Here is a 24,636-nt window from a genome sequence, read left to right as displayed (position 1 = left end):
TGCCTTTGATCCTAAAATAGAGTGTAGGTAATAAAGTGTAGGATTCCTGGCTGGTAGAATTAATGTACTGTGGAACTTGATAAACCAGGGGCTTATTCATACCTTTAAGGATGATGGCTTCAGCTTGTACAAGGGGGCATAGCTACAAATTGAGGGGTGATAGATTTAAGACAGATGTCAGAGGCAGGTTCTTCACTCAGTGGTAAGGGCGTGGAACGCCCTGCCTGCCAATGTAGTTAACTCAGCCACATTAGGGGCATTTAAACAGTCCTTGGATAAGCAAATGGATAATGATGGGATCGTGTAGGGGGAGGGGCTTAGATGAGTTCACAGGTTGGTGCAACATCGAGGGCTGAAGGGCCTGTTCTGTGCTGTATTGTTCTATGTTCAAATAGTTCTTATGATCTTGACTTCGGTGATCAACCAGTTGCAATTAAAGGTACCAGCAAAATTTAAACCAAGCACGTGTATCACTTTGTTACTGTTAATCAGAAAAAAAACTATTTATATCCTTTTGAAAACTTTCAATATTTAACCGATTGCAATGCTCATTAAATGCTTAAATTCTATCAGTAACAAGAAATCTTCAAGTGATAAATTTAAAGCTTTGTAGTAAAGTTTCAATATTTTATTTTTAATAAATTACTAAAAGAAATGACATCTGCCTTGACTTGGCAATTTGCTTAAAATCACATCTCTATCTTGATAAGCCCACTCATTAGAAAGTAAACTAAGATTTTTCTGAGTTCCACCTTAGTAATTTACTAACTTTAAACATGAATGAAATCTGTACTGTTAATTAAACTGTGATTACAGCCATGTGAATGAATACGTTTCCACTTATACCTTGCATTTGGACTTGAACATAAAGTGTGAGTGAACATTAAGAGATAAGTGAGAAAATTAAGTAAAATACTAATGCATCATCTATTAACCTACTTTGTGTTAAATAGGTAATGTCCAGATGTTTTGATAGATCTTAACATTGTGATAGATTTTAACATTGTGATATTTACATTATCAACATTTCATTTTTAACCTCTGCCAGGAGAGAGCTGGCAAGGAAGCTAAACATCATGTTTATTCCAATATTCAACTTATTTCTTATAGGTTTACATATCATATTTCTTTAGCAGTTCATTTTGCCAGTGCCTCTGTTTCTTCAAGAAGGTAGAGGGTATTTTAAGGTTTTTCAAATCATCAATACATTTCTGCAACTCTGCTTCCAATGTCTGTTTCTCATCATTACTTTTGTTCTGATCATGTTCTGTAGTTTTGTCTAAGCTACTTTGGTTTGCGTTTCCGTCTTTGTTAATGTTCTGTTTTTGCAGCTTTATGTCATCACCCCCTTGTATTCTTTGCATTTCATTAAGTTCTCGGGTGGTTGCTTGTTGTGGAGGCTCTTGGAGACTTCTGTTCATGGATTCTGGCTCAGTGTTTATCGCATCCTCTTGAATTCTTTGCACATCATCATGTTTTAGAGTGGTTGCTCGCTGGAGGGGCTCCTGAAGACCTTTGTACATGGGTTCTGATCCAATATTTAATTCATCCTCTTGCATTCTTTGCACATCAACAAGTCTTAAAGTGCTTGCTCGTTGTAGGGGCATGTGGAGATTTTTATTCATAACTTCTAAGCCAGAGTTTACTTTAGAACAGCTCTCTGAGCTAGGTATAACAATGTTATTGCAGTTTGCTGTGTCCTCTGTGTCCTTATCAGCTTCAGTGGCTATGCTCTGTTCTTCTGTCAGTCCAGTCATTTCATGTAATATAGCTTCAGCTGCAGTAAAACACAAAATTTAAATACATTATAGAGAGAATGTTGTTGAATTGAAGTGATCACAAGGAGGAAACTGAGTCCGGCAGTAACCATCACCAAAAGGAGTGGGTAGTAGAAGGATTGCAAGAATTCAGCAGCATTTTGAAGAGCAGGAGAGATGAGGACCCTGCAAAATGCAATCAGTATCAACTAGAGAAACAAGAAAGGACCAGAGACAGGCAGATAGCAGCATCAAGTAAAGCAAGCAAGAGGAGGAATCTAAGAGAGGCAATCAGTGATACCAAGTGGAACAGACAAGGCACGGATTTTGCGAGGGGAGGGGGGGGGGTGGAGGAGAGAGAAGAAATCAGCTGTACTTGGAGGACCAAGCTACAAAGACACTGAGACAGGCAGTCAGAAGCATTCAATGAAGTACGCAAGGGAAGAATGTCAAGACAGGCATACAGCAATAACGAAAGGAGTGGGTGAGATAAGGATGCTGAGCCAGGCTGTCAGCATCATCAAGAGGAGCAAGTGAAAAATGGACCCTGAAATAGTCATTCAAAGACAGTGCTGCATTCATAGGAGCCAGCTTGTGAGTAATTTTACTCTCCGCTGTCTTATCACCAGTTTAAAGTCTGAACGTTTGTTTATGGCATGGCAAGACAATAGCAAGACAGCTCTGTGCATGGAATGCCAACTCTGTTCCCATTTAGGTAGTAATGGGCACTTAGGAGCAATTTGGCAAATTGGACCCAAAATTGGTCTACTGGAAGCAAACAAAGGGTGTTGGTTGGAAGGTGTTTTTGTAACTGGAAGCTTGAGACTAGTGACGTACCATAGAGGTCAATGCTGGGTTCCTAGCTGTCCATTGTGCACATTAATGGTGTAGACATGAATGTTGGAGGCATGTTCACATTGACATGAAAACTGGTAATTTGTTAAGTAGAGGAGGAAACCTTTAGATTACAGAATGACAGATAGTTTGGTCGAATGGGCTGAACAGGGGCAAATGGAGTTTAATCCGAAAAGTGTAGATTATGTCATTTTGGGAGGACTGACAAGACAAGGAGCACACAAATAATGAGATTAGAAAATATACAGGATCAGAGAGATTTCTGGTGTGCATGTCTATTGAGCCCTGAAGCCAGCACAACAAATAAATAAGATAGATAAAAAGGCATGAGAGAAACTTGCCTTTATTAGTTGAGGCATTGAAAAAAGAGCAAAGAGATAATGGTGGAACTGTATACAATGTTAGTTAATCCACAGTTGGAGTACTGTGTGCAGTTCTAGTGATGACAATTTGGAAGAATTTGATTGTACTAAAGGGGGTGCAGAGGAGATTTATCAGTATGTTGCCTGGGCTGGAGTGGTTCAGGTATGAAGAAAAGCTAGATGGTTTAGGATTGTTTTCCTTAGGGGAGGGCAGGCTGAGAGGATACCTCATTGAAGCAAACAAAGTTATGAGGAGCAGAGACAGGGTACAATAGAGAAATTTCTACCCTTAGAGGGATCAATAACCAGGAGGCACAATTTTAAGACAAGGAGTGAGAGGTTTAGAATGAATTTGAAGAAAAACATTTTAACCCAGAGAGTGATGGGTATCTGAAACTCACTGCCTAAATGGGTGGTATAAACAGGAGCCTTCAAGATGAACACTTAAAATGTGATACCCTATGGTTTTGTATGCTAAGTGTCTGCACATGAAACTAGAATGATAGATACTTGATGTCTGGTTTGGTCATGATGCTCCGAAGGATTCTTTTCCATGTTGTAAAATTTCTGTGTTTCTACAAGTCTAACATAGTAACACCCATAGAAAATGACTCCAGCTACAAAAGCTTGAGCTCACAATTTTGTTGTTCAAGCATTGGCTGGATCCATGAAGCCGAGATCTGTATTGATAGGATGTTTAACAAAGAGGTCACACCACAGATTAAGACTGGGCAAGAAGAGAGGGAATGGGTAACTGTTGGGTCTAGACATATCATAAATGTACTGAAAGAGCCCGTTGAGCTTAATGTTCTCACTTACTGGTTTTCTACTTTGTATTCTGGTGAAGGTAATGTTCCATTAGAGAAATGGAGCAAGAGCGAAGCCTGTAGCTTTGCAAGTGGCTCCGCTGCACAAAGTCAGGTTGAGAAGGCTGAAATGCCATTAATGATAGATGGTCCTGTAGTCAAACATGTGACTCAAGGATGGTATGTTTCTTCCTTGATGCTAGGATTAGACATGTCAAAAAGCAATCACAGGACATTCTTTTAGGAAATGGTTAAGAATGAGAGCTTGTGTTCTACATTGGCATAATAGACTAAGATAAAAAGAAGCATGAAGTCGTTTCAGTAGAAATCAGGCAAGCTATTAAAAATCTTAGGCAGTAACCTTGGGATTTCTCCCAGTACCGTATGCTAATGAGTATGAGGATAAAATTTAATCTTAAGTGAACGAACACGGCTGTAAAAATGGTACAGGAGAGAGAGTATTAAATTTCTAGGGCACTGGGAATTGCAAAAGGGGTCATGACATGGGACATGACTGTAGGACATGGCTAATATGCATGTCAGAGATTTGTGAGGGATGTTGGGAAGATTGTTTAAACAATGTGATGGGATCCTAAGAGGAAATGCAGAAAGAATGGTAAGTACAATAGACATAAATGTGGAAAGCAGAAGAAAAAAATCCTGGCATCAAACAGTCAAATAACAGAGTAGTATTAAAAAGGCAGACTTAAAACCACTCTATCTGAATGGAGGTAGCAATCCTAATAAGATAAATAAATTGATGTTGCCACTACAAATTAAAAGGATATGATTTAATTGCTATTAGGTGCCTGCAGAGTGACCAAGATTGGTAACTGAAGATTAAAAGGTAATCAACATTTAAGAGGGATTAGCAAGAGGAAGAGGTGGTGAAGTGCTGCTCATAAGGATTCAGTGTGTTCATGAGAGCTGATCTCTGATTGGAAGAACAGATATCGGATCTGGATCTGGAGGCCAATTGTAATACTTCCATGTTTGCAGATAATACAAAACTTTGGGGAATGTGAATTGTTAGAAGCTTCTAAGTGAGTTAGATTGAGTGAGTCAGCAAGAATATGAAAATGAACTATTGTGTGGATGAGTGAAGTTATCCACTTTGGTAGAGGTCTAAGTTTCAGATGCAAATAAAGCTTTCTTTAATTATATAGAATATTGATCAGACTGCATCTGGAGTCTTATGCGTAGCTCTCTTGCCTCAGGAAGGATATATGTGCCAGGTACAGCCAAGGTTTAACAGACTGATTCCTGGGATAGTGGGAGTTCTATGAGGAGAGATTGAAAAGACTTGACTGTATTCTCTTGAGTTTAGAATAAAGAGAGGTGATTTTGTAGAAACATACAAAATTCTTAAAGGGATAAACAGAGTCGGTGGGATATAGAACCAAGTGGATATGCCTTCAGAATAAAAGGCTGCCATTTTGGCTGAGATGGACAGGAACTTCTTTGGCGAATCTTTGGAATCCCTCATCCTAGAGGGCTACAAAAGCCCAGTCATTAAGTTAGTTCAAGCTGGACATTGTTAAATGTATAGTTATTAAAGGCATCAGAGAATATGAGTGTAATATAGGAATAGGATATTGAGAAGGCAATTAGCCATGATCTTGAATTGCGGAGCAGGCTCAAAGGGCTGTTTAACCAACCCTGGCTCCTATGATCAGCAAGATCCTATGATCAGCCAAATTTAAAAAAAACTAGTGAGTAATTCCTTTCCGAAATGATTCATATATTGCAATATAGTCTCTTTTTTTGTCAACACCATTTTTGAAGAATTTATAAAAAATATCTTTCCATTGGAAATACATAAATTTTTGTTCAACATTGTTGCGAAAAATACAATTTACACTGTTATTGTTCTCTTTGACAGACTTGTCTGTTTCAGGGTTTACTTCAACTGCTCATTATCTTACCTTCTTCGGAGCGATGACAATCCATCTGTATTTTGTCTTCATCTCGCAGAGTTTCTTGCATATCTTCCAATTCTTGAGTGTGTGATTGCTGTGAGGACTCATGGGAACTTTCATTTATAACTTTTGACACAGTATTTGCTTCAAAACAGCTGTCCATACTAGAAGTAGACACGTTATTACAGATGATTACATCCTCAGTATCGTTAATAGTTTCAATGACTTCATTCTGTTCTTCTGTGACAATAGTCACATCAGGTGATGTTTCTTCAACTATCATAAAACACAAGTATATTACGTATGATTAATAAGGAGAAATAGACCTTATTGGTAATGGATAGTTATTTTTGTCTATATTTTTGGAGGGTTTGAATGGAATTATTTTGGGCTTGAAAATTATAAATAAATACGCAAGTGAAAGATTGAAAGCTGAAAGTATTTGGTTGCTGGGAACAACAAACCCACAAAATACTTTGTCACTTGAAATCATTTTAAAATGTAATTTTGGTTATACACAATTCTTTTCAATAGAGAAGAAACACAGCTGTTGTGTCAAATGGCTGCTCTTGCACTAACATTTGTTTTGCAACACTGTTCGGATCAATTTCATCCTATTTATTTTTCCTCATATATCAGCGGCGATTTAATATATACTATAATTGTTCATTCATATTCAGACAGTGATTTCTGTATTTTATTCATCCTGTAAGTTTCCAAATGATACTCAGTCAATGATTAGGCAAACAAGAGAAAACTAACTTTAAAGAGCTAGAAAGAGTTTTGTAGAATCTTAACTTTCCCATGGCCTTTGTTTATTAGCTGCATTTACATTATCCTCCTGTTGAAATTAGTCCTGGGGCTGCCACACTGCTCCCCAAATTGTGCAGTGAGGGATTCTGGTATTTTGCTTCTCTACTTGTCAGTGGTACACCTAGCGAAAATGGGTTGAAGCAGTGTTCAAACCTGCATTTGGGAGAGAAGAAGCAGCAATAGAGTCATAGAGTCATACAACATAGAATCGGTCCCTTTGGCCCACCATATCTATACTGACCAACACTGAACTACACTAATCCTATTTACTTGTACTTTGTGCATGGCCTAAGGTATTTTAAGTACACATCCAGATCTTAGATATTGCAAAAGTACTCACTTCCACCACCCTTTTCAGGCAGCACGTTCCCTATATCCACCACCCTCTGGGTGAAAAAATCTTTGTTTCCATCTCCTGTAAATCATTTGCTCCTCACCTTAAACTTATGCCCTCTTAAAAGGATGGCAAGAAACATTTTGTCAGCCACAATAAATATTTTTACCATGACGATATGGGAAATGAACTGTTGGCTAATACAACTGTACTAACCATTCTCTGCTCAACCCTTCCATTCACTAATATGTTGTCATGCAGAACCTTACAAACCATTCATGCTTCTTCCAACCCTAACAACAGCAATGTTAATACACACCACTTCAGTAAGACAAGTAAGATCCCTATGATCCTCTGAAACTCTGGTGACTTAGGGGAGTAGTCCTCACTGAAGTTGATGAAAGAACATATCAATTAGGTAGACCTGGCAGAGCGAGTCAAGGGCAGCCTCCAATATCATTCCAGGTTTTTTGGCCAGGGTCAGGTATCAAATGTTGTGTTCTTAGTCAGGGACCCACACATCTACAAACCAGAGCGTGGCTCCATAGCAGCCAGACCAGTAGATAGTGAATATAGTCAGGGACAAAGAGAGACACCAGTCAGGGGTGTGGGCACATCTTCTGTGGGATTGTCAGGTCATGTCACTCAAGAGAATGTACCATGGACATTGGGTCTATCCATGGAAATTAAAGAACAGGCAGTTGTTGAGCTGAGGGTATGAAGCAGTCTGTTGTTGCAGGAAAAATATTGCTGCAGGTGTGGGTGGATAACAATTGTGAAATGGGGCAACAGTTTCTGCAAGAGGAGAGATATAGTAAAGAGTGGATGAATTGAGGTAATTTGGAAGGGAGATGTATCCACTTCAAAGGGGTAACAGTGTATAACTACACTTGACATTGTCACCTGATATGCCAGGGGCTAAGGGGGAAAAGTGTGCGGGCCCAAGCTAATGTACATAGGTTGAGTGGGACCAGGGAAGGTGTGAAGCCTATGAGAATGAGGGATAGGAGGTCTTGGTAATTTGGGAGCTCATAAAAATTAAAGGTGGAAGGTGGAAGTCATTAATCTAGCAAAACTCACTGCCACTTCCCATCATGCTACGTATCAAATGTTCACAAAAGCAAGAAAATAGCTGCAACCACAATCAGAATGAGTAGGCTGGGTATTTCAACCAGTGTGGGAGGGTATTGCAAGACTCTCTGTGAGGGCATTTAAAGGAAAAGAACATTACACACATGACTCAAAAATTGAATAGGGCATAGACCTGTGGAATCAGTAATTCCTGGCCACTTGAATAAATTGTCCCATTGTTTGTGCACTTCCCTGTCTCCGACATCACTGAAAAATTAATTCACACAAAACCTTTGGGTACTAAGGCCATGAACGGAATAGGCTGTTGTAGGGCAAGTAACAATGCTGTCAGCATGACCCATTGTCCTTTATATGTCTAGCTCCTTCTGCTTCCAGATGTTGCAGCAGGCTAATACCACAGACAAATCTGTGATACGTTCTGTGTGTCCATGAAGTTATACCTCATGCTGGAACAGTTACATTCAGGACAACACAGGGAGACAAACAACCAGATGTAAGGGAAAGCAGTAGCAGTTACAAAATGAAGTATTAAATAACAAAATGTGCATTGTCACATTTGTCTCTAAATTGACCATTAAGCAGAGTCAAGATGGATGGCCTAGTCACCTCTAGAGTGTGGTGATTGGAGATTTGAGGGCGCTGTGTTCCTCATCCTCTGTCTTAGTGATCCCTGGTACTGCCCTGTGTCCTGGTCAGGAAGTGTCACCTGGATGTTCAACAGTTTCTCTGCTTCTCCAGTTGCACATAAGGATCTACGGCTAGGGCACTGGAGTACAGGAGCCTTTCCAGCAGACCCTGACAATGCTGGATCTGACTCTCCATAGCAGTCACTGGCCAGTCCAAGGAGATATAGCCAGATGGTTGCATGACTCACTGCACTGATTCATCTTCTGACCAGAAGGGCCATTGCTTCCCACATGCCTGTCTGCCGCTCCTGTTCCTGCCTGTGTATCAGGACAAAGTACTTGATTGCCGACATTAGAGTCTTCTCCCAACTGGAGCTGAGCAGGTGCCTCGTCTCCTGTAGTCCTTTAATGCCAGCAGACTGGGGCATTTATTTCCTCAGTCTGCTGCCGAGCTGTTGCAGTGAGCTGCTCATCAGATTGTATTCCTGTGCTTTCTAACCTCATGGATGCTTCCTCCAGAGGCTTTTGCACTCTTCTCCTCAGAGGCCAAGGAGGTAGATTTGTGAAAGCTGGCCATTTCACTGGGTTGTTAGTTTTGACCTTCTGCAGTTTTGGTCTCCTTATGCCAGGAAAGATACTATTGTCTTAGAAGCTGGAACAAAGGTTCATCAGATTTGTTTGCAGATTAGCAGAATTCTCCCAATAAGAAAGATTGGGCAAACTGGATTCGTATTCTCTTGAGTCTCAAAGAATGAGAGGTGATCTCATTTAAATCTACAAAATATTTAAAGGAATACACATGGTGGATGCAGATAAGACGTTTCATTTCAGGGCAGCCAAAGCCGGGGGCCATAGTCTAAAATAAGAAAGATGCCACCTAGGTATGAAATAAGAAGGAGTTATTTTACTCAGAGGATTGTGACCTTTGGAAGGTCATAAGGGAAGTGATGGCTAGTAGTATTATTACTAGACTATTAATTCAGATAACAACATTCTGGGGACCTGAGTTCAAATCCTGCCATGGCTGATGGTGGAATTTGAATTCAATAAAATAACTGGAATTAAGAACCTAATGATCACCGTGAATCCATTGTCGATTGTCAGAAAAACCCATCTGGTTCACGCGTGTCCTTCAGGGAAGGAAACTGCTGTTCTTGCCTTGTCTGACCTACATGTGACTCCAGACCAAGAGCAATATGGTTGACTCTCAACTGCTCTCTGGGCAATTAGGGATGGGCAATAAATGCTGCCTAGCCAGCGACACCCTCATCCCATGAATGAATAAGGAAAGAGTAATTCTGTACCCTGCAGAAAGGTTCAGTATTTGAGTATGTTTAAGTTGGAAATTGGTAGAGCTCTTGCTGTCAGAAGCAATCAGAACTGTGGCAATTTTAATGCTAACGAATCAACAGAAATGCAGCAGAGAAAATTTCGTACTGGGGAAGAAGTACACAATTTTATAGCATACACAAAGTATAAATCTAGATGTGTCTGCCAACAACATGGGATGATTTACTTTGTCCAGACCTCAGGATCACAATACAATCAACAAGTGATGATAAAGCCTCGCTGCGAAGCCAAATTATTTTGAGGGCTTTTGAGCCAAATATAAATATTGGATGCTTCAATAGGTTTGTAGGGGGTGGGGGTGGCAGCATTGCCTTTGCACATGTACAGCTAAGCTGCTCCTTTTAAAGGCAAGCTATGCCTTAAGGGGAAGCTGTGTCAAAATATTGTTGCAATGTAACTTATTATTGTAAAGTAAGCGTCAGGACCTGGTGAGGATTCTGTGATGATTGATGCAGCAATAAAGGCATTAACGATGCATGTAAACCCGACGAGAGATTCTCAGTTTCTGAAGAGGGCCAAGAAACCACAAGAGCCCCTGAAGGCAGAAAGAGAGCAACAGCTTATAACTGATCAAAAAGCGCTGTAACTTGTTCTGACACTCTCAGCTACATACTATTCAGATAATGGTACAGCACATTTCATGGACATGAGTAAGTGTTTGAATCAGCAGCTGGCAAATCATCAGGAAAGAGTGATCTGCAACCAGGCTGGCAATAAAGGAAGGTGAGGTCAACAGAGATAGATAGTTCTTGATTAGTAAGGGGATCAAGGGTTACAGAAGGAGGCAGGAGAACAGGATTGGTATCAACCATGATCGAGTGGTGGAGCAGGCTTGGGGAGCTGAATGGTCTAATTCTGCTCCTATATCTTATGGTCTTATGCTGTGACAGCAAATAGAGCCTGGAAATGTACCTTGGTCCAGTCCATGAGCTGGCTGTGGCGCTGTGTGCACTGTCACCCTACTGTAGTAATGAAATGATAGTTGCCAGTACAGACCAAAGTGCAGCACTGAAATGCAGAAGCATCATGTAAATGGGTTGGAGATGAGCTATGAAGATTTTTATAGACTGGTACACACTGGATGCCAATGTCTGTGCATATGGCATGTGTGCTGCTGTGCTCATAAAGTATAACTTCGGATGTTGGTGTCCAATGTTCAACACGGAGGTTCTTCAGTGGAAGGGGTAAACTGAACTCACAGGTATCCGCTCTGAATCCCATGTCAAGTTATCTCAAGGTCAGTTTGTCTGGCAAGTTTTTAGTAAGATGGGAAACTCTCAATTAATGAGATGAATTAAGCTGTCAACAAGGCATTTAACAAACAATAATCTCTTTATTGGCAACTCGCCACTGCCTAGTTAGAAACTCATTGTGCCACCATCAAAAGTATAGAAGTTGAGTGAATTGCCGCTGACATCAAAATAGACTTTGCCAGATTTCTTGACTGTGCCACAAATCTCATTATGGCTAAGTCATTCAAGCCACGAAAAGATTTAGCACAATATACAAACAATGATGCATACAACAAATCCATGTTCAAAAACAGATATAAATGTTACATTTTTTATTTATGAATTGCTTTTGTTTGAAAATCCATGTGATAAAGAGAAGCTACATTTCACGATGATAGGGATTTCAATAAAAAGAAGCAAAAAGTGGAATCTTTGAGAAGGAAACATTCCCAAATTCAGCTGATGGGAAATGACAGCATAAATAATACAGCGAGCAGCTCTCATATCCTCAAATGTAAGAACTATGGAACTGGAACATTTATTAAAATAGATTGACCAAGCTCTTTCACTAGATAATGTTCAGACTATGTAGTTGTTGTAGCTATATAAAACCTTTGCTAGACTACATTTGGAGTATTGTGTGCAGTTCTGATCACCACACTACCAGAAGGATATGGAAGCATTGGAAACAGTGCAGAGAAGGTTCACCAGGATGACAAGCAGCATCAGAGGAGCAGGACGGCTGACATTTCGGGCCTAGACCTGCCATTTCTGAAGAAGGGTCGAAACATCAGCCTTCCTGCTCCTCTGCTGCTTGACCTGATGTGTTCATCCAGCTCTACACCAAATTATCTCCGATTCTCCAGCATCTGCAGTTCCTACTATCTCTCACCAGGACACTGCCTGGTCTCTAGGGCATTACCTATTATCATAACATTAACTATGAAGAACAGTTTAAAAAAGACTAGGATTGTTTTCACTGAAAGACGGCAGCTGAGAGGAGACCTGACAGAGGCCTACAAAATTATGAGAGGCATAGATAGGGTGGATGGTGAGAAGCTTTTTCTCAGAGTTGAAGATTCAATTACAAGACGGCACAGGTTTAAGGTCAGGAGGGAAAGTTTAAGGGAGATATGAGGGAAGCTTTTCACGCAGACAGTGGTAGCAGCCTGGAATGCACTACCAACAGATGGAAGGTAATGGAAGTGGGTACCATTTGAAAACATGTAAGAGGCACCTGGGTAGGTACACGAATAGGGAGGGAATAGAGGGATACAGTTCGATAAATGGCAGGCTCATTTTTAGACTAATTAGGGTATGATGGTCAGCACAAGCTTATAGGGCGAAAGGGCCTGTTCCAGTGCTGTACGTTTTCATTTGTCCATTTGTTCAAAATCATGATGAGCATAGATAGGATGAATAGCTAAGGGTATTCCCCGGCATAGCAGAGGCCAAAACTAGAGGGCATAGGTTTAAGGTGAGAGAGGAAAGATTTAAAAGGAACCTAAGGGGCGTCTTTTTGGCGCAGAAGCTGTTGTATATTTGGAATGAGCTGCCAAAGGAAGTGGTGGAGGTTGGTACAATTGCACCATTTAAAAGGCATCGGGATAGCGATATCAGTAGGAAGGGTTTAGAGAGAGATATAGGCCAAATGCTGGCAAATGAGACTACATTAGTTTAGGATATTTAGTTGGTGTGGCCGGGTTGGACTGAAAGGTCTGTTTTACGTGCTGTCCAGCTAGCTCTATGACTAGATGACTCTATGATTCAATGACAAGTTTTAATTTACTTCAGTACTAAGAAGTGTCTTAGAATGATTTAGCACATTAACATGCAAAATAAATACAGTTAGCAACATGTGTGACTGTTATACTGTAAAATTAGTCATTATCTATCCCACATAAATCTCATGTTTTGAGGATTGTATTGATTATTAGTCTTAGATACCCCATTAACCTTGTCATATTGAATGTAGAATACTTAAGAACCATCTGGTTTTGTAACAACATGACATAATCCCTGCTACTTTAGATTAGTTTAATTATATCAGTATCTAACATGAAATAACCCTCTTCTCTGGCCTTGGTGGAAGGGAATCAAGACACTGGGCAAAATTCAGCCTGGACAATTTGGTATTTGATTTCAAACTAATATGGATGTCAGAGCCAAGAGTTTCAAGTCAAGGAAACTCTGCTACTTCAACATGCAGGTTTCTGAGACCTTTCCAAGAGACTTTTGGGGCATCTACATATTTCTTCAAATGTTCAGAGCTTCACTTTCAACTCTTAATTGCCCAAGGCGTTCCAATAACTATCTGCCATTGCCCTAATAAATAAGGATATCACTAATAACTTTTTAAATTTGGTATGGTCAGTTAAAGAGGCTCAGGATGGTCACATCACTGTTCACACTATGGAGTTATGGAACCATCAAGTCATATGATTTCATAAGAGTTGAGGTTACATGCAATCTTATAACTTATGAGATTCTGGTGGACACATTTCCCTTTCAATAATGATTGATCTTATTTCAAGTACTTTATCTACAATAACCACTAGAATCTGGAACTGATCCAAACTGCAGGTTTATCATGTGTAGAAGGACTCGCTACATTTGTCATTAATATTAAATGAAGATTTAGGAAGAAAGCTATTAATATGGAACAAAATGCTGATTCAGATTTTGGCAGTCAATCATTTTAACCAATAGATTATAGAGTAATGTGTCAAATCCATTTTGTCGTTTAAAATCTGCAGCAGCAGCAACTTGTCCATGGACTGTGTCAGGAAATTTCAAAGATATAGCAAACAACAAAATGTGATTAATTAACAGAAAAGGGTCAAAGGATGTAGGGAACCCATTGCATTCATAACCCACAGAAAGCATAGCATATAAAACAAACTTCAGTTGGATGAAGTGCTTCATTTTAAGGACTGCATTTTCTCACAGCTATTTCATTTTAAAAAGATTAGGGATGTCCAGTCAAATAGTGCATTAACCTAAGGCTGACTAATTTACTTGACACCAAACTTTTGCATTTTGGTGAGGTCCTTACTTGTCGAGGATGAGGTTTTAGATCCTAATTCACACACACTTATTACAATGCATGGAGAAGTGGTTAAGGTGAGCACCTTTCTATTGACAGGGGGAGATGTTAGTCTGGTACTTTTATCACTAATTTAGTAATCCAATTATGTTCTGGGGACCCAAGTTCATATATCACCATGGCAGATGGTTGAATCTGAAGTCAATTTAAAAAAAATCTGAAATCAAACATCTAAGAATGGCCATTAAACCATTGTTGCTTGTCAGAAAAACCCCGCCTGATTCAATGAAGCCTGCCAGAGAAGGGGTCCTGAGGAAGGGTCACCGGACCCAAAACAATAACCCTGTTTTCTCCTTCACAGATGCTGCCAGACCTGGTAAGCTTCTCCAGCAACTTCGTCTTTGCTCCTGATTTTCAGTATCCGCAGTTCTTTCAGTTTTTATCAAGGAAGGGAGCTTACCTGTTCTGGCCTACATGAAACAAAGTCCTGTCTTCACATTGAGAATATCAGTGTGGCTCTATCGCGATACAAAACGGGATAGATTTCAGATGTTCTGACAACTCAACATTAAGCATCCAAGAGACACTTTCTCCACCAACTGCTGCAGAATTACATACCATTGCAATCTGCTACCTCCTGGCCTGGCATCTGACAGACAGAACTAAGTGATTTCAACAACCAACAAATCAGACCTCCGCTCCGCAGTGCTGTCATATTAAGTTGTGAATAGTGATGGACAATTAACCAACTCCCCATCCTTATTAAAGACGTATTCCAGCACATCAGTGTAAAAGTTAAGGCTGAAGCATTTTCAACAATCTTCAGCCAGAAGTGCCAAGTTGATGATACACCTCGGCCTCCCCAAGAAGTTCACAGATAACCTGAAAATAGATTGTGCTGTAAATAGCAAGAATGAAAGCTCTAGATTACAGACTGATTAGATCGGCTGATCAGATGAGCTGAAGAGTGACAAACAGAGCCTCTTAGCTCTTAATCTCATTATTGTTTTGGGTCACACATAGACAAGAGTTGAATTCCAGAGGTGAGAAAGGAACGATGACAGTTGGCACCAAATGCATTTGATGGTGTGTAGCATCAAGAAGCTACAGCAATACTGCTATCTATAGGAATCAGAGAGAAAATTCTTCACTGGTAAGAATCATACTTGATACAAAGACTGATAGTTGTGACGGTTGGAGATCAATCATCTTGTCTCCAGCACAGCTATGCAGATCTTCCTTAGGGGCTTGTCCTAGGCCAAACCATCTTTAACAATTTCATCAATGTTCTCCCTCTGCTTAAAAACTCAGAAGTGGGGATAATCTCTGAATGCACAACATTCTGCACCATTCACAATTCCGTAGATGCTGAAACAGCCCATGCGCAAATGCAGTGAGGCTTGGACAATATCCAGGTTTGAGCTGAAAAGTGGCAAGTTACATTCCTGCAGCTGAAGTGCCAGGTAATGATGATTAACAATAGCTATTACCCTTTGGCATTTAATGTCAATACCATATATTAACTATTAAAAGAATGAGAGAAAATCTCATAGAAACTTTTAAAATTCTAACAGGACAAGACAGGGGAAATTAGATTGGATTCCCTACAGCGTGGAAGCAGGCCCTTTGGCCCAACAAGTCCACACCACCCCTTGCAGCATCCCACCCAGGCCCATCCCTGCATAACCCACACACCCCTGAACACTACGGGCAATTTAACATGGCCAATCCACCTAGCCTGCACATCTTTGGGCTGTGGGAGGAAACTGGAGAACCCGGAGGAAGTCCATGCAGACATGGGGAGAATGTGCAAACTCCACACAGACAGTTGCCTGAGGCTGGCATTGAACCTAGGTCCCAGGCACTGTGAGGCTGCAGTGCCAACCACTGAGCCACCGTGCTGCCCCAATGTAGGAGTGATGTAGCCAACCAGATCACAATCTAAAGAAACAGGGTGGGGGTTGGTGCTATTCAGCCTCTCCCCATAGCTCAAATCCTCCAACCCTGGCAACATTCTTGTAAATTTTTTCTGAACCCTTTGAAGTTTCACAACATCCTGACTACAGCAAGAAGAACAGAATTGCATATGGTATTGCAACAGTGGCATAAACAACATCCTGTATAGCTGCAACATGACCCCTCAACTCTGATGCTCAATGCACTGACCAATAATGGCAAGCATACCAAATGCCGCCTTCGGTATCCTATCTACCACATCCAAATAACTATGACTCTCCATTCCAAAATCTCATTGTTCAGCAACATTCTCCAGGTCCTTACCATTAAGTGTGTAAGTCCTGCCCTGATTTGCCTTTCCAAAATGTAGCACCTCACACCTATCTAAACTAAATTCCATCTGCCACTCATTGGCTCATCGCTCCATGTGATCAAGATCCCATTGTACTCTCTCAGCTAACATTCTTAACTTTCCACTACACAATTTTGGTGTCATCTGAAAATTTACTAACCATATCTTATACGTTCTCATCCAAATCATTTATATAAATGACAAAAAGCAGTGGACCCAGCACAAATCTTTGGCACAGAATTAGTCACAGGCCTCCAATCTGAAAAGCTACCCTCCATCACCACCATCTTCTGTCTTCAGGCCAGTTCTGTATCCAAATAGCTAGTTCTCCCTGTATTCTGTGTGATCTAACCTTGCTAATCAGTCTGCCATGAGGAACCTTGTCGAGTGCCTTAATGAAGTCCACACCGATCACGTCCACCATTCTGCCTTCAAAAATCCTCTTTGTTACATTTTTACAAAACTCAATCAAGTTAGTGAGATATGATATCCCACATGCAAAGCCATGTTGGCTATGTCTAATCAGTCCTTGCCTTTCCAAATACTAGTAAATCCTGTCCCTCAGGATTCCCTCCACCAACTTGCCAATCACCAATGTCAGGCTCATCGGTCTGCAGTTCCCTGGCTATTCCTTACCACTTTTCTTAAATAGTGGCCCCACATTAGCAACCTCCAGTCTTCAGGCAGCTCAACTGTGGCTATCAATGATACAAACATCTCAGCAAGGGGCCCAGCAATCACTTTCCTAACTTCTCACAGAGTTCCAGGGTACACCTGATTAGGTCCTGGGTATTTATCTATGTTTATGAGTTTTAAGACATTCAGCGTCTCCTCCTTGTAATATGAACATTTTGCAAGATGTCGCTATTTATTTCTCCAAGTTCTGTAGCTTCAATATCCATCTCCATGGTAAACACTGATGCAAAATATTAATTTAGTATCACCCCTATCCTTAACCCTATTTGCTGAAACTATCTCATGTCTCCTTTTCGTTCTCCTGATTTCTTAAATATACTTCTATTGCCTTTATATTCTTCTAGGGATTAATTTGATCCCTGCTGTCTATACCTGACTTATGCTTCCTTCTTATTCTTAACCAGAAACCACCTTCTCTGTACAGCATTTCCTACACCTACCAGTCTTGCCCTTCATCCTAACAGTAACATGCTGTCTCCGAACTCTCCGGATCTCATTTTTGAAGGCTTCCCATTTTCCAGCTTTTCCTTTGCTTGCGAACACCCGTTCCCCTGTCAACTTCTGAAAGTACTTGCCGATTCCCATCAAATTAGCATTCCTTTTGAATGTCAATTTCTAGATCCGGTCTAACCTTTTTCCATCACCAAATTTAAAACTAAGAGAATTATGATCACTAGCCCCAAAATACTCTCCCACTTTGTCTTATTTCCAATGAGTAGGTTAGGTATTTTTTTTTTTTTTTGCTCCTTCTCCTAGAAGGTACATCCATATACTGCATCAGAAAATTTTATTGTACACACTTAACAAATTCCTCTCCATCCAAGCCCTTAACACTATGGCAGTCCCGATCTATGTTTAGAAAGTTAAAATTCCCTACCATAACCACCGTATCATTCTTAGATAAGTGAGATCTCCTTACAAATTGTTTTTCAATTTCCTGCTGATTACTGCGGGTGTCTACAGTGCAATCTCATTAAGGCGATCATCACTTTATTATTTCCTAATTCCACCCAAATAACTTCTCTGGACATATTCCCAGGAATATCCTCCCTAAGCACGGCCGTAATGTTATACCTAATCAAAACGTCAGTCCCCCTCCTCCCATGCCCACCTTCCTATATTTCCCACAGCATCTGTACCTATATGGAACATTAAGCTGTCAGTCCCGGCGAACCCTGAGCTACCTGTCTCTAATATGTATAATATCCCTGTTCCATATTCCCAACCAGTTCATCTGCCTTAGCTGTTAGGCTTCTTGCATTGAAATAAATGCGGTTTCATTGATCAGTCATACCTCATTCCCTGCTTTGTTCCTTCCTACTCTGACTACTTGACTTACTCCTTTTCACAACTGTACCAGTCTCGGACTAATCTCTTTCCTCACTATCTACCTGCACACACCTGCTGCCTTTATTAGCTTAAATCCTACTGAGCAGCTCTGGCGAATCACCCTGCCAGTATATTAGACCCTTTCCAATTCAGGTGCAATCATCCTTCTTATACAGGTCACTTCCATGCCAAAAGAGATTCCAATGATGCAAAAATGTGAATCCTTCTCCCCTGCATCACATCCTCAGCCATGCATGTAGCTACTCTATCCTCCTATACCTACCCTCACTAACTTGTGGCACCAGGAGTAATCCAGAGATTACTACCTTCAAGAACCTACATTTTAAATTCCTTTTTAAGTTTGGTATTCCCTCCTCAGAATCTCATCCTTTTCTCTTCCTAAATTGCTAATTCCAACATGTACAATGACCTCCTGGTGGTCCCTCTCTCCTTCAAGAATATTCTGCACCCTCCAAGATATCCTTGACCCTGGCACCAGGGAGGTAACACACCATTCTAAAGTCACACTGTTGGTCACAGAAACATCTGTCTGTGCCTCTGACCAGAGAGCCCCATATCACAATCAATTGCTTGGAACCTGGCATACCCCTCATCACATTAAAGCCAGTCTCAGTCCCAGAAACCTGGCTGTCAGTACTACATTCCCCTGAGAGTCCATCATCTCCATTTTTTCCAAAACCGCTTACTTATTTGAGTTGGGGATAGCCACAGGTGTCTTTAGCACTATCTGCCTCCCTCTCCTACTTTCCCACCTACCTGAGTGTATCTTCAGTTTATCTCCCTCCTTGCAACTGCCATCCATTATACCCACTAGCTGCTGTAAATGCCTTATTGCCTCTAACTGCCACTCCAACCAATCCATGCGATCCACAGGATTCACAACAAAACACACTTCCTGCAGTCATAATCATCAGTAACATGGAAGGTCTCCCTAATCTCCCACATCAAACAGGAAGAGCACATCATTATACTAAAGGTCATCTTTGTGCATTAACAATCTACAGATGCAGAAAATAACACAGTTCTACGGATCTAACAATACTGCTCCAGGCTAGCTTATTACCTATGGATATTTTATGGTTTTAAAGTTTAATCAAGAGACAGATCTCAATGGAAAAAAATTTTAAAAAACTCGACTCAATATTGTACATTTACAAAGCCACAGTCAGGTTACACTTAAAAGCTAGCTACTGAGCAGCTCCCCTGTTATGAGCTCCCCAGATAGGTTTCTCTAAGGTCAGCAGTGAATTTCCCTGTTTGTTTATTTTTCTTAGAACAAACTTCAATGTCCTGAGACAATTGAAACCAAACAGCAAAAGCAGCAGCTGTGCAGATTCACTGCTGGGTCAGGTTGCAGTCTAGGTCTCTTTCTTCATTTGAATCACTTCTCATGTGGTCACTACCTTTGTCTCCCTTCTGCCTTTTAAAGTGCCATTGTTTTGATCTTTTTTCCACAAAGTTCCAAAACAATGCAGCAGCTTATAAAATAGTAATTATTGCTCTTAGAATTTGGGGCAATCAGCTTCAACACTGAAGATGCCTCAAAAAAAGGAGCAGCTCCTCCAGCCGCAATTTTTACCATCCCCCAATGTGGATTACTCAGAATCCACGTCAATGAAATTGAATTAAGATGTCAATCAGTCCCGAGCATTTTATGAGCATCACTAATATTGAACTATATCATTAAATTTGTTTTGGTGGTAACTAACTCATTTCAGGCTTGAATTTGCAAATTTGAAATTCCTAGTTCAGAAACATGTCAAGTATTGACATAGCTAAGTCATCAGTTATCACAAGTTTACTCTGCTCCTCATGTTAATTCCTATTAAAGATTTAAAGCTTAATAGTAGTGTTAAGACAAGAGTAATTGATCCACTTGGAATCACAATTTGCCCTGTTTAACAAGAATCTCACTTGCTGACAGAATTGTTGAAGTCAAATCATTGTGAACATATTCCAATATATTGAGTGGCACTATCATTCTGCTAAATGGGACAGACTTCCAACAGAACTTGTTACCAAAAAACGGGGTATCCATCAGGCTGTGGGCCATTAGCAACTGCAGAACTGCACTCCAACACCATCTGTAATGATATGACATACATCCCACCTATTGTTACCATTGAGCCAGGGGATCAACACTCATTAAAGTGTACAGGAGAACATGCCAGCATACTTAAAAATGGAGTGTCAAGTTGGTAAGAATACAAACTGGGCAACATACATGCCAAACAGCAGAAGCTACAAGTGATGGCCAGAGCTAAGTAATTTAACAACCAAAGAATCCGATCTAGCTCTGCAACTCTGTGTCCTGTCATAAATGGTGCTGTACAATTTAAAAAAACAGACTGGAGGGGAAGGATCCACAAATATCTCCATCTTCAATAATGGTGGCGATCAGGGCAAAAGTTCAACTTGATGCATTTCCTGATTCAATGATCCATATCGGCCTCCTGCAGAGGCCAAGCAGACGCCTGACTTTTGTCATGTTCTTGAACTGTGTGCATATGCTGTTCTTGACTGTCTGCACCAGGAATCCCTAACTGACATAAATTCCCCCTCAACATCTCTAAAGAACTTCTTCCCTTTGACTTTGAGAAATGGCCATTTCATTGAGCTTCATGTAGTACATTTGCCATGCGGTTTGCTGGAACATGCTGTAGGTGTGTGTTTGTGTTTGCATCATGCTATTCAGCAACATGTACACTCCTTAGACTGATGACTGCTGACAAGCATGATAAGCTGCCTGATGTTGTGTCTGCACTAAATCGCAAAGCAAGCCAGAAGTAGTGTGCACCTTTAAAGAGCAGCTGAGGGGACTAAGAATTGAAAGGCAAATGAAGGCAGGGGTAATGTGTGCATCCAGATAGGTGCAAAGTGTGTAAGTACAGAGAAAGCAAGCCAGCAGTCCTATTTTTCAGCCAAACAAGGGTTCAGTCCATGAACCAGGTTCCTGTGCACAAGGCATCCCTTCAGTAGCATTGCAATGAGAGGTGCCAGTTTGTTCAAAAGTGCAGCATTATGATGCATTGGTGTATCATAGGTAAATTGAGAATGTGCCATGATACTGTGGAAAACTGGCATATGTTGCATGCCAGTGTCACTGGATGTGGGGTGCTTTCAGAGACTGCACAAGAGCATGCCCTGAGATATTGGTTACAGGTGTCCAAATGGCCAGAAGAGCAAGCAACGAGAAGTAATTGCTAGATACTTTTATTTTCCTCACTTTTATGTTAAGAATTTTAGGCATCTAGTTTCTATCCGACAGGTGGTAGGATAGGAACCTGCAAATTTTTGAGCTGCGATTCAGTATTGGTGACGGTGGTAATAAGCAATAATCCTTGTTAATATGCATCTCACTGGTCCTTATCATGAATCTTGTCTCACTGTCTGGAACTTAGTTTGAAATTTCAACTTGTTGTTCTTGAAGTTGAGAAAGACCTCACTGTGATACTGCCAGATTTCTCAAAATAGCCTGTCATTCAGGTTGCTGTAAAATTCTGCCTGATGGAACCAAACTTAGAAAATCACGAATGCTGTTTCAACAGCTCCTTTTGATCTGTAGGAGGAAAATAGATTTGCAAGACGCTTTCTCTCTCCCTCCCTGATTGTGTCATCATATTTAAAACAGTACCTGACGTAAAAGCAGACTGGGGAAACAACTATTCACTGAGGTCTCAAAGATACCTGCAAAAGTCAACACTGCTGAGGATATCAGCCATCAAATAATTAACTGTGTCGTCAGATTAAAATTCCAAGCTTTCTGTCATGTGTTCAGAAATATTTTGATCAATGCCAAAATTTACTCTGCAGATTTGATGTCTTTGGGTGCTGGCCATCAGTTGAGTATTGAATACCCCGAATATTGAGTTGATAGTCTTGGGTAGCCTGTGCTCACAAACTACCTCTTCTTTCAAAGATGGTGATACAGATAGTTCCACAGGTATTGCTATCATTGTAGCACTTAGCCCGTGTGGTCATTCTCCATGTGTGAAACAGTGCTGGCAGCACTAAAGCTGAGTCCGGACTTGCCATTATTACACATAAGCATGTAATTTATAGCAAAAAGGCCAAGGTAGCAGTGTATGGCAAGATCCATGACTGATATTTGATCCTTGCCTTTTGAAACTCATGCAGATGTTAATTATAATGCTTCCTGTTTTGATTATCTCAACGAGAATTCATAAAGTCAGAACAGATCAGAAATTAAACCTATGACTTTCTCAGCATTTATTTTTGTTCAAAACAGTATAATGGAGCTAGAAAGGAAGCCATAGTTAAAATCAAGCACTATTTAACAAACTGATGAGTGAACTTGTGTGAATTCCTTATGCATGCTGTTTCTCAAAGCTGTTAATCGCCTTGAAATATGTTTCACTCCCTCAAAGTTGCTACCCAAGTGGGTAAGGTTGTTAAGAAAGCATATGGTGTTTTGGCTTTCATTAACAGGGGGATCGAGTTTAAGAGCCGTGAGGTCATGCTGCAACTCTACAAAACCCTGGTGAGACCACACTTGAAATATTGTGTCCAGTTCTGGTTGCCCTATTATAGGAAAGATGTGGAGGCTTTGGAGAGGGTGCAAAGGAGGTTTACCGGGATGCTGCTTGGACTGGAGGGCTTGTCTTACGAGGAGAGGTTGACTGAGCTCGGACTTTCCTCTCTGGAGAGAAGGAGGAAGAGAGGTGACCTGATCGAGGTGTACAAGGTAATGAGAGTCACGGATAGTGTCGATAGCCAGAGACTTTTCCCAAGGGCAGGATTGACTGCCACAGGGGGCTATAGTTTTAAGGTGTTAGGAGGAAGGTATAGAGGAGACGTCAGAGGGAGGTTCTTCACCCAGAGAGTTTTGAGCGCATGGAATAGTTTGCCAGTGGAAGTCGTGGAAGCAGTCATTAGTAGCATTTAAGCAACTGCTGGACATGCACATGGACAGCAGTGAATTGAGGGGAATGTAGGTTAGGTTATTTTATTCTTGGATTAGGGGTATTCCACGGCACAACAGCGTGGGCTGAAGGACCTGTACAGTGCTGTACTTTGTTCTATGTTTTATGCTTAATAATTGTGTAAAAACAGCTTGTATAGAATTTTACATTTTGTATTATGTTTGGCAACATTCTAAAGCTTCCTCTTCAGGCTTTAACTCATTCATCCAAAGATATCCAACTACTTTTTAAGATAGGTCATCCAGATCAATAGGCAAAAAAGAATAATTTTCTCCAAGACACCTTGGTTAGGGATTGTGAAGGTATTTTTCAACTGATTAGTTTAATTAGAAGATAACCCAAAATAGAATAATGAAGACAATAGTGAACAGTTTTATCCATTTTATAAATTTTTCACAAGTAACCTTTTCCATAACATGGAATACCATGAAGACTGAAAAGTATAGGAGACAACAAATGCCAGTTAATATTAATTGATACCAGGCTTGACTTTTAAATAGTTTTATATTGTAGTTGGAAGAAAAACTGAGGGTGACAAGCAAATCCAGTTTTAAGGTACAAAAAAAGGAGACTGCATTAAAAATTAAACATGATAAAAACATCAGCTTAGTCAATGTGCATGAGCTTCATTTCATTGCTGTATTTGTTACCTGCTCTGCTGAGTTGGTTGGTGATATCCATCTGACTCCAGGAGTTTGGAGAACCTGGTCAGAAAAAAAAACAAGATACAGCTTGACAGCTAAATTAAAGCATTTTTGCTACTGCAGTAAATAAAATGCCTAATATCATAAAATCACATCAGTGCTTAAATCCTATTTGTTATATATTCTGTTTGAATTGTCCATGTCAAACAATAATTCCACAATATTTGTAACTTCAGGAAGCATACACACTCGAGAAAAAAAGTCACGCCTAAAACTGTAAAAAACTTCTAGAAATATATCGCAAAGAAAACAATGCTTCAATGTTTACTTGTCAGCTTTAGTAATCCACAGCCACGTAGATTTTCTGTTGGTTTTTTATTCAGAACGAATTCATAAATACAAAAATGTTTATTTTCAAAGCAATTCTGTTACAACACAACATATACAATTTTTTTCCAGCATATTTTTGAAATCCACAAAGTATATGGAATTGTAGAATAAAG

The 24,636-nt window shown here is 40.3% G+C and overlaps 1 protein-coding gene across 1 annotated transcript in view; it reads right to left on the bottom strand.

Annotated features, from left to right (window-relative positions):
• Window positions 1-661: 661 nt before the first annotated feature.
• kctd12b (potassium channel tetramerisation domain containing 12b) overlaps window positions 662-24,636 on the bottom strand; it is a 39,282-nt gene continuing 15,307 nt past the window's right edge. Inside the window, exons 2-4 of the mRNA XM_048544670.2 lie at window positions 24,140-24,193; window positions 5,706-5,975; window positions 662-1,777 (exon numbers count right to left, since the gene is read on the bottom strand). Coding sequence (XP_048400627.1) covers window positions 1,113-1,777; window positions 5,706-5,975; window positions 24,140-24,193 — 989 coding nt within the window. The 3' untranslated portion in view covers window positions 662-1,112. The remainder of the gene's footprint in view (window positions 1,778-5,705; window positions 5,976-24,139; window positions 24,194-24,636) is intronic.

Source organism: Stegostoma tigrinum, chromosome 15, assembly GCF_030684315.1.
Source record: "Stegostoma tigrinum isolate sSteTig4 chromosome 15, sSteTig4.hap1, whole genome shotgun sequence".
NCBI lineage: Eukaryota > Metazoa > Chordata > Chondrichthyes > Orectolobiformes > Stegostomatidae > Stegostoma > Stegostoma tigrinum.
The sequence above is the reverse complement of the archived record's forward strand: the minus strand, read 5'-3'. Positions and strand labels throughout refer to the sequence as shown.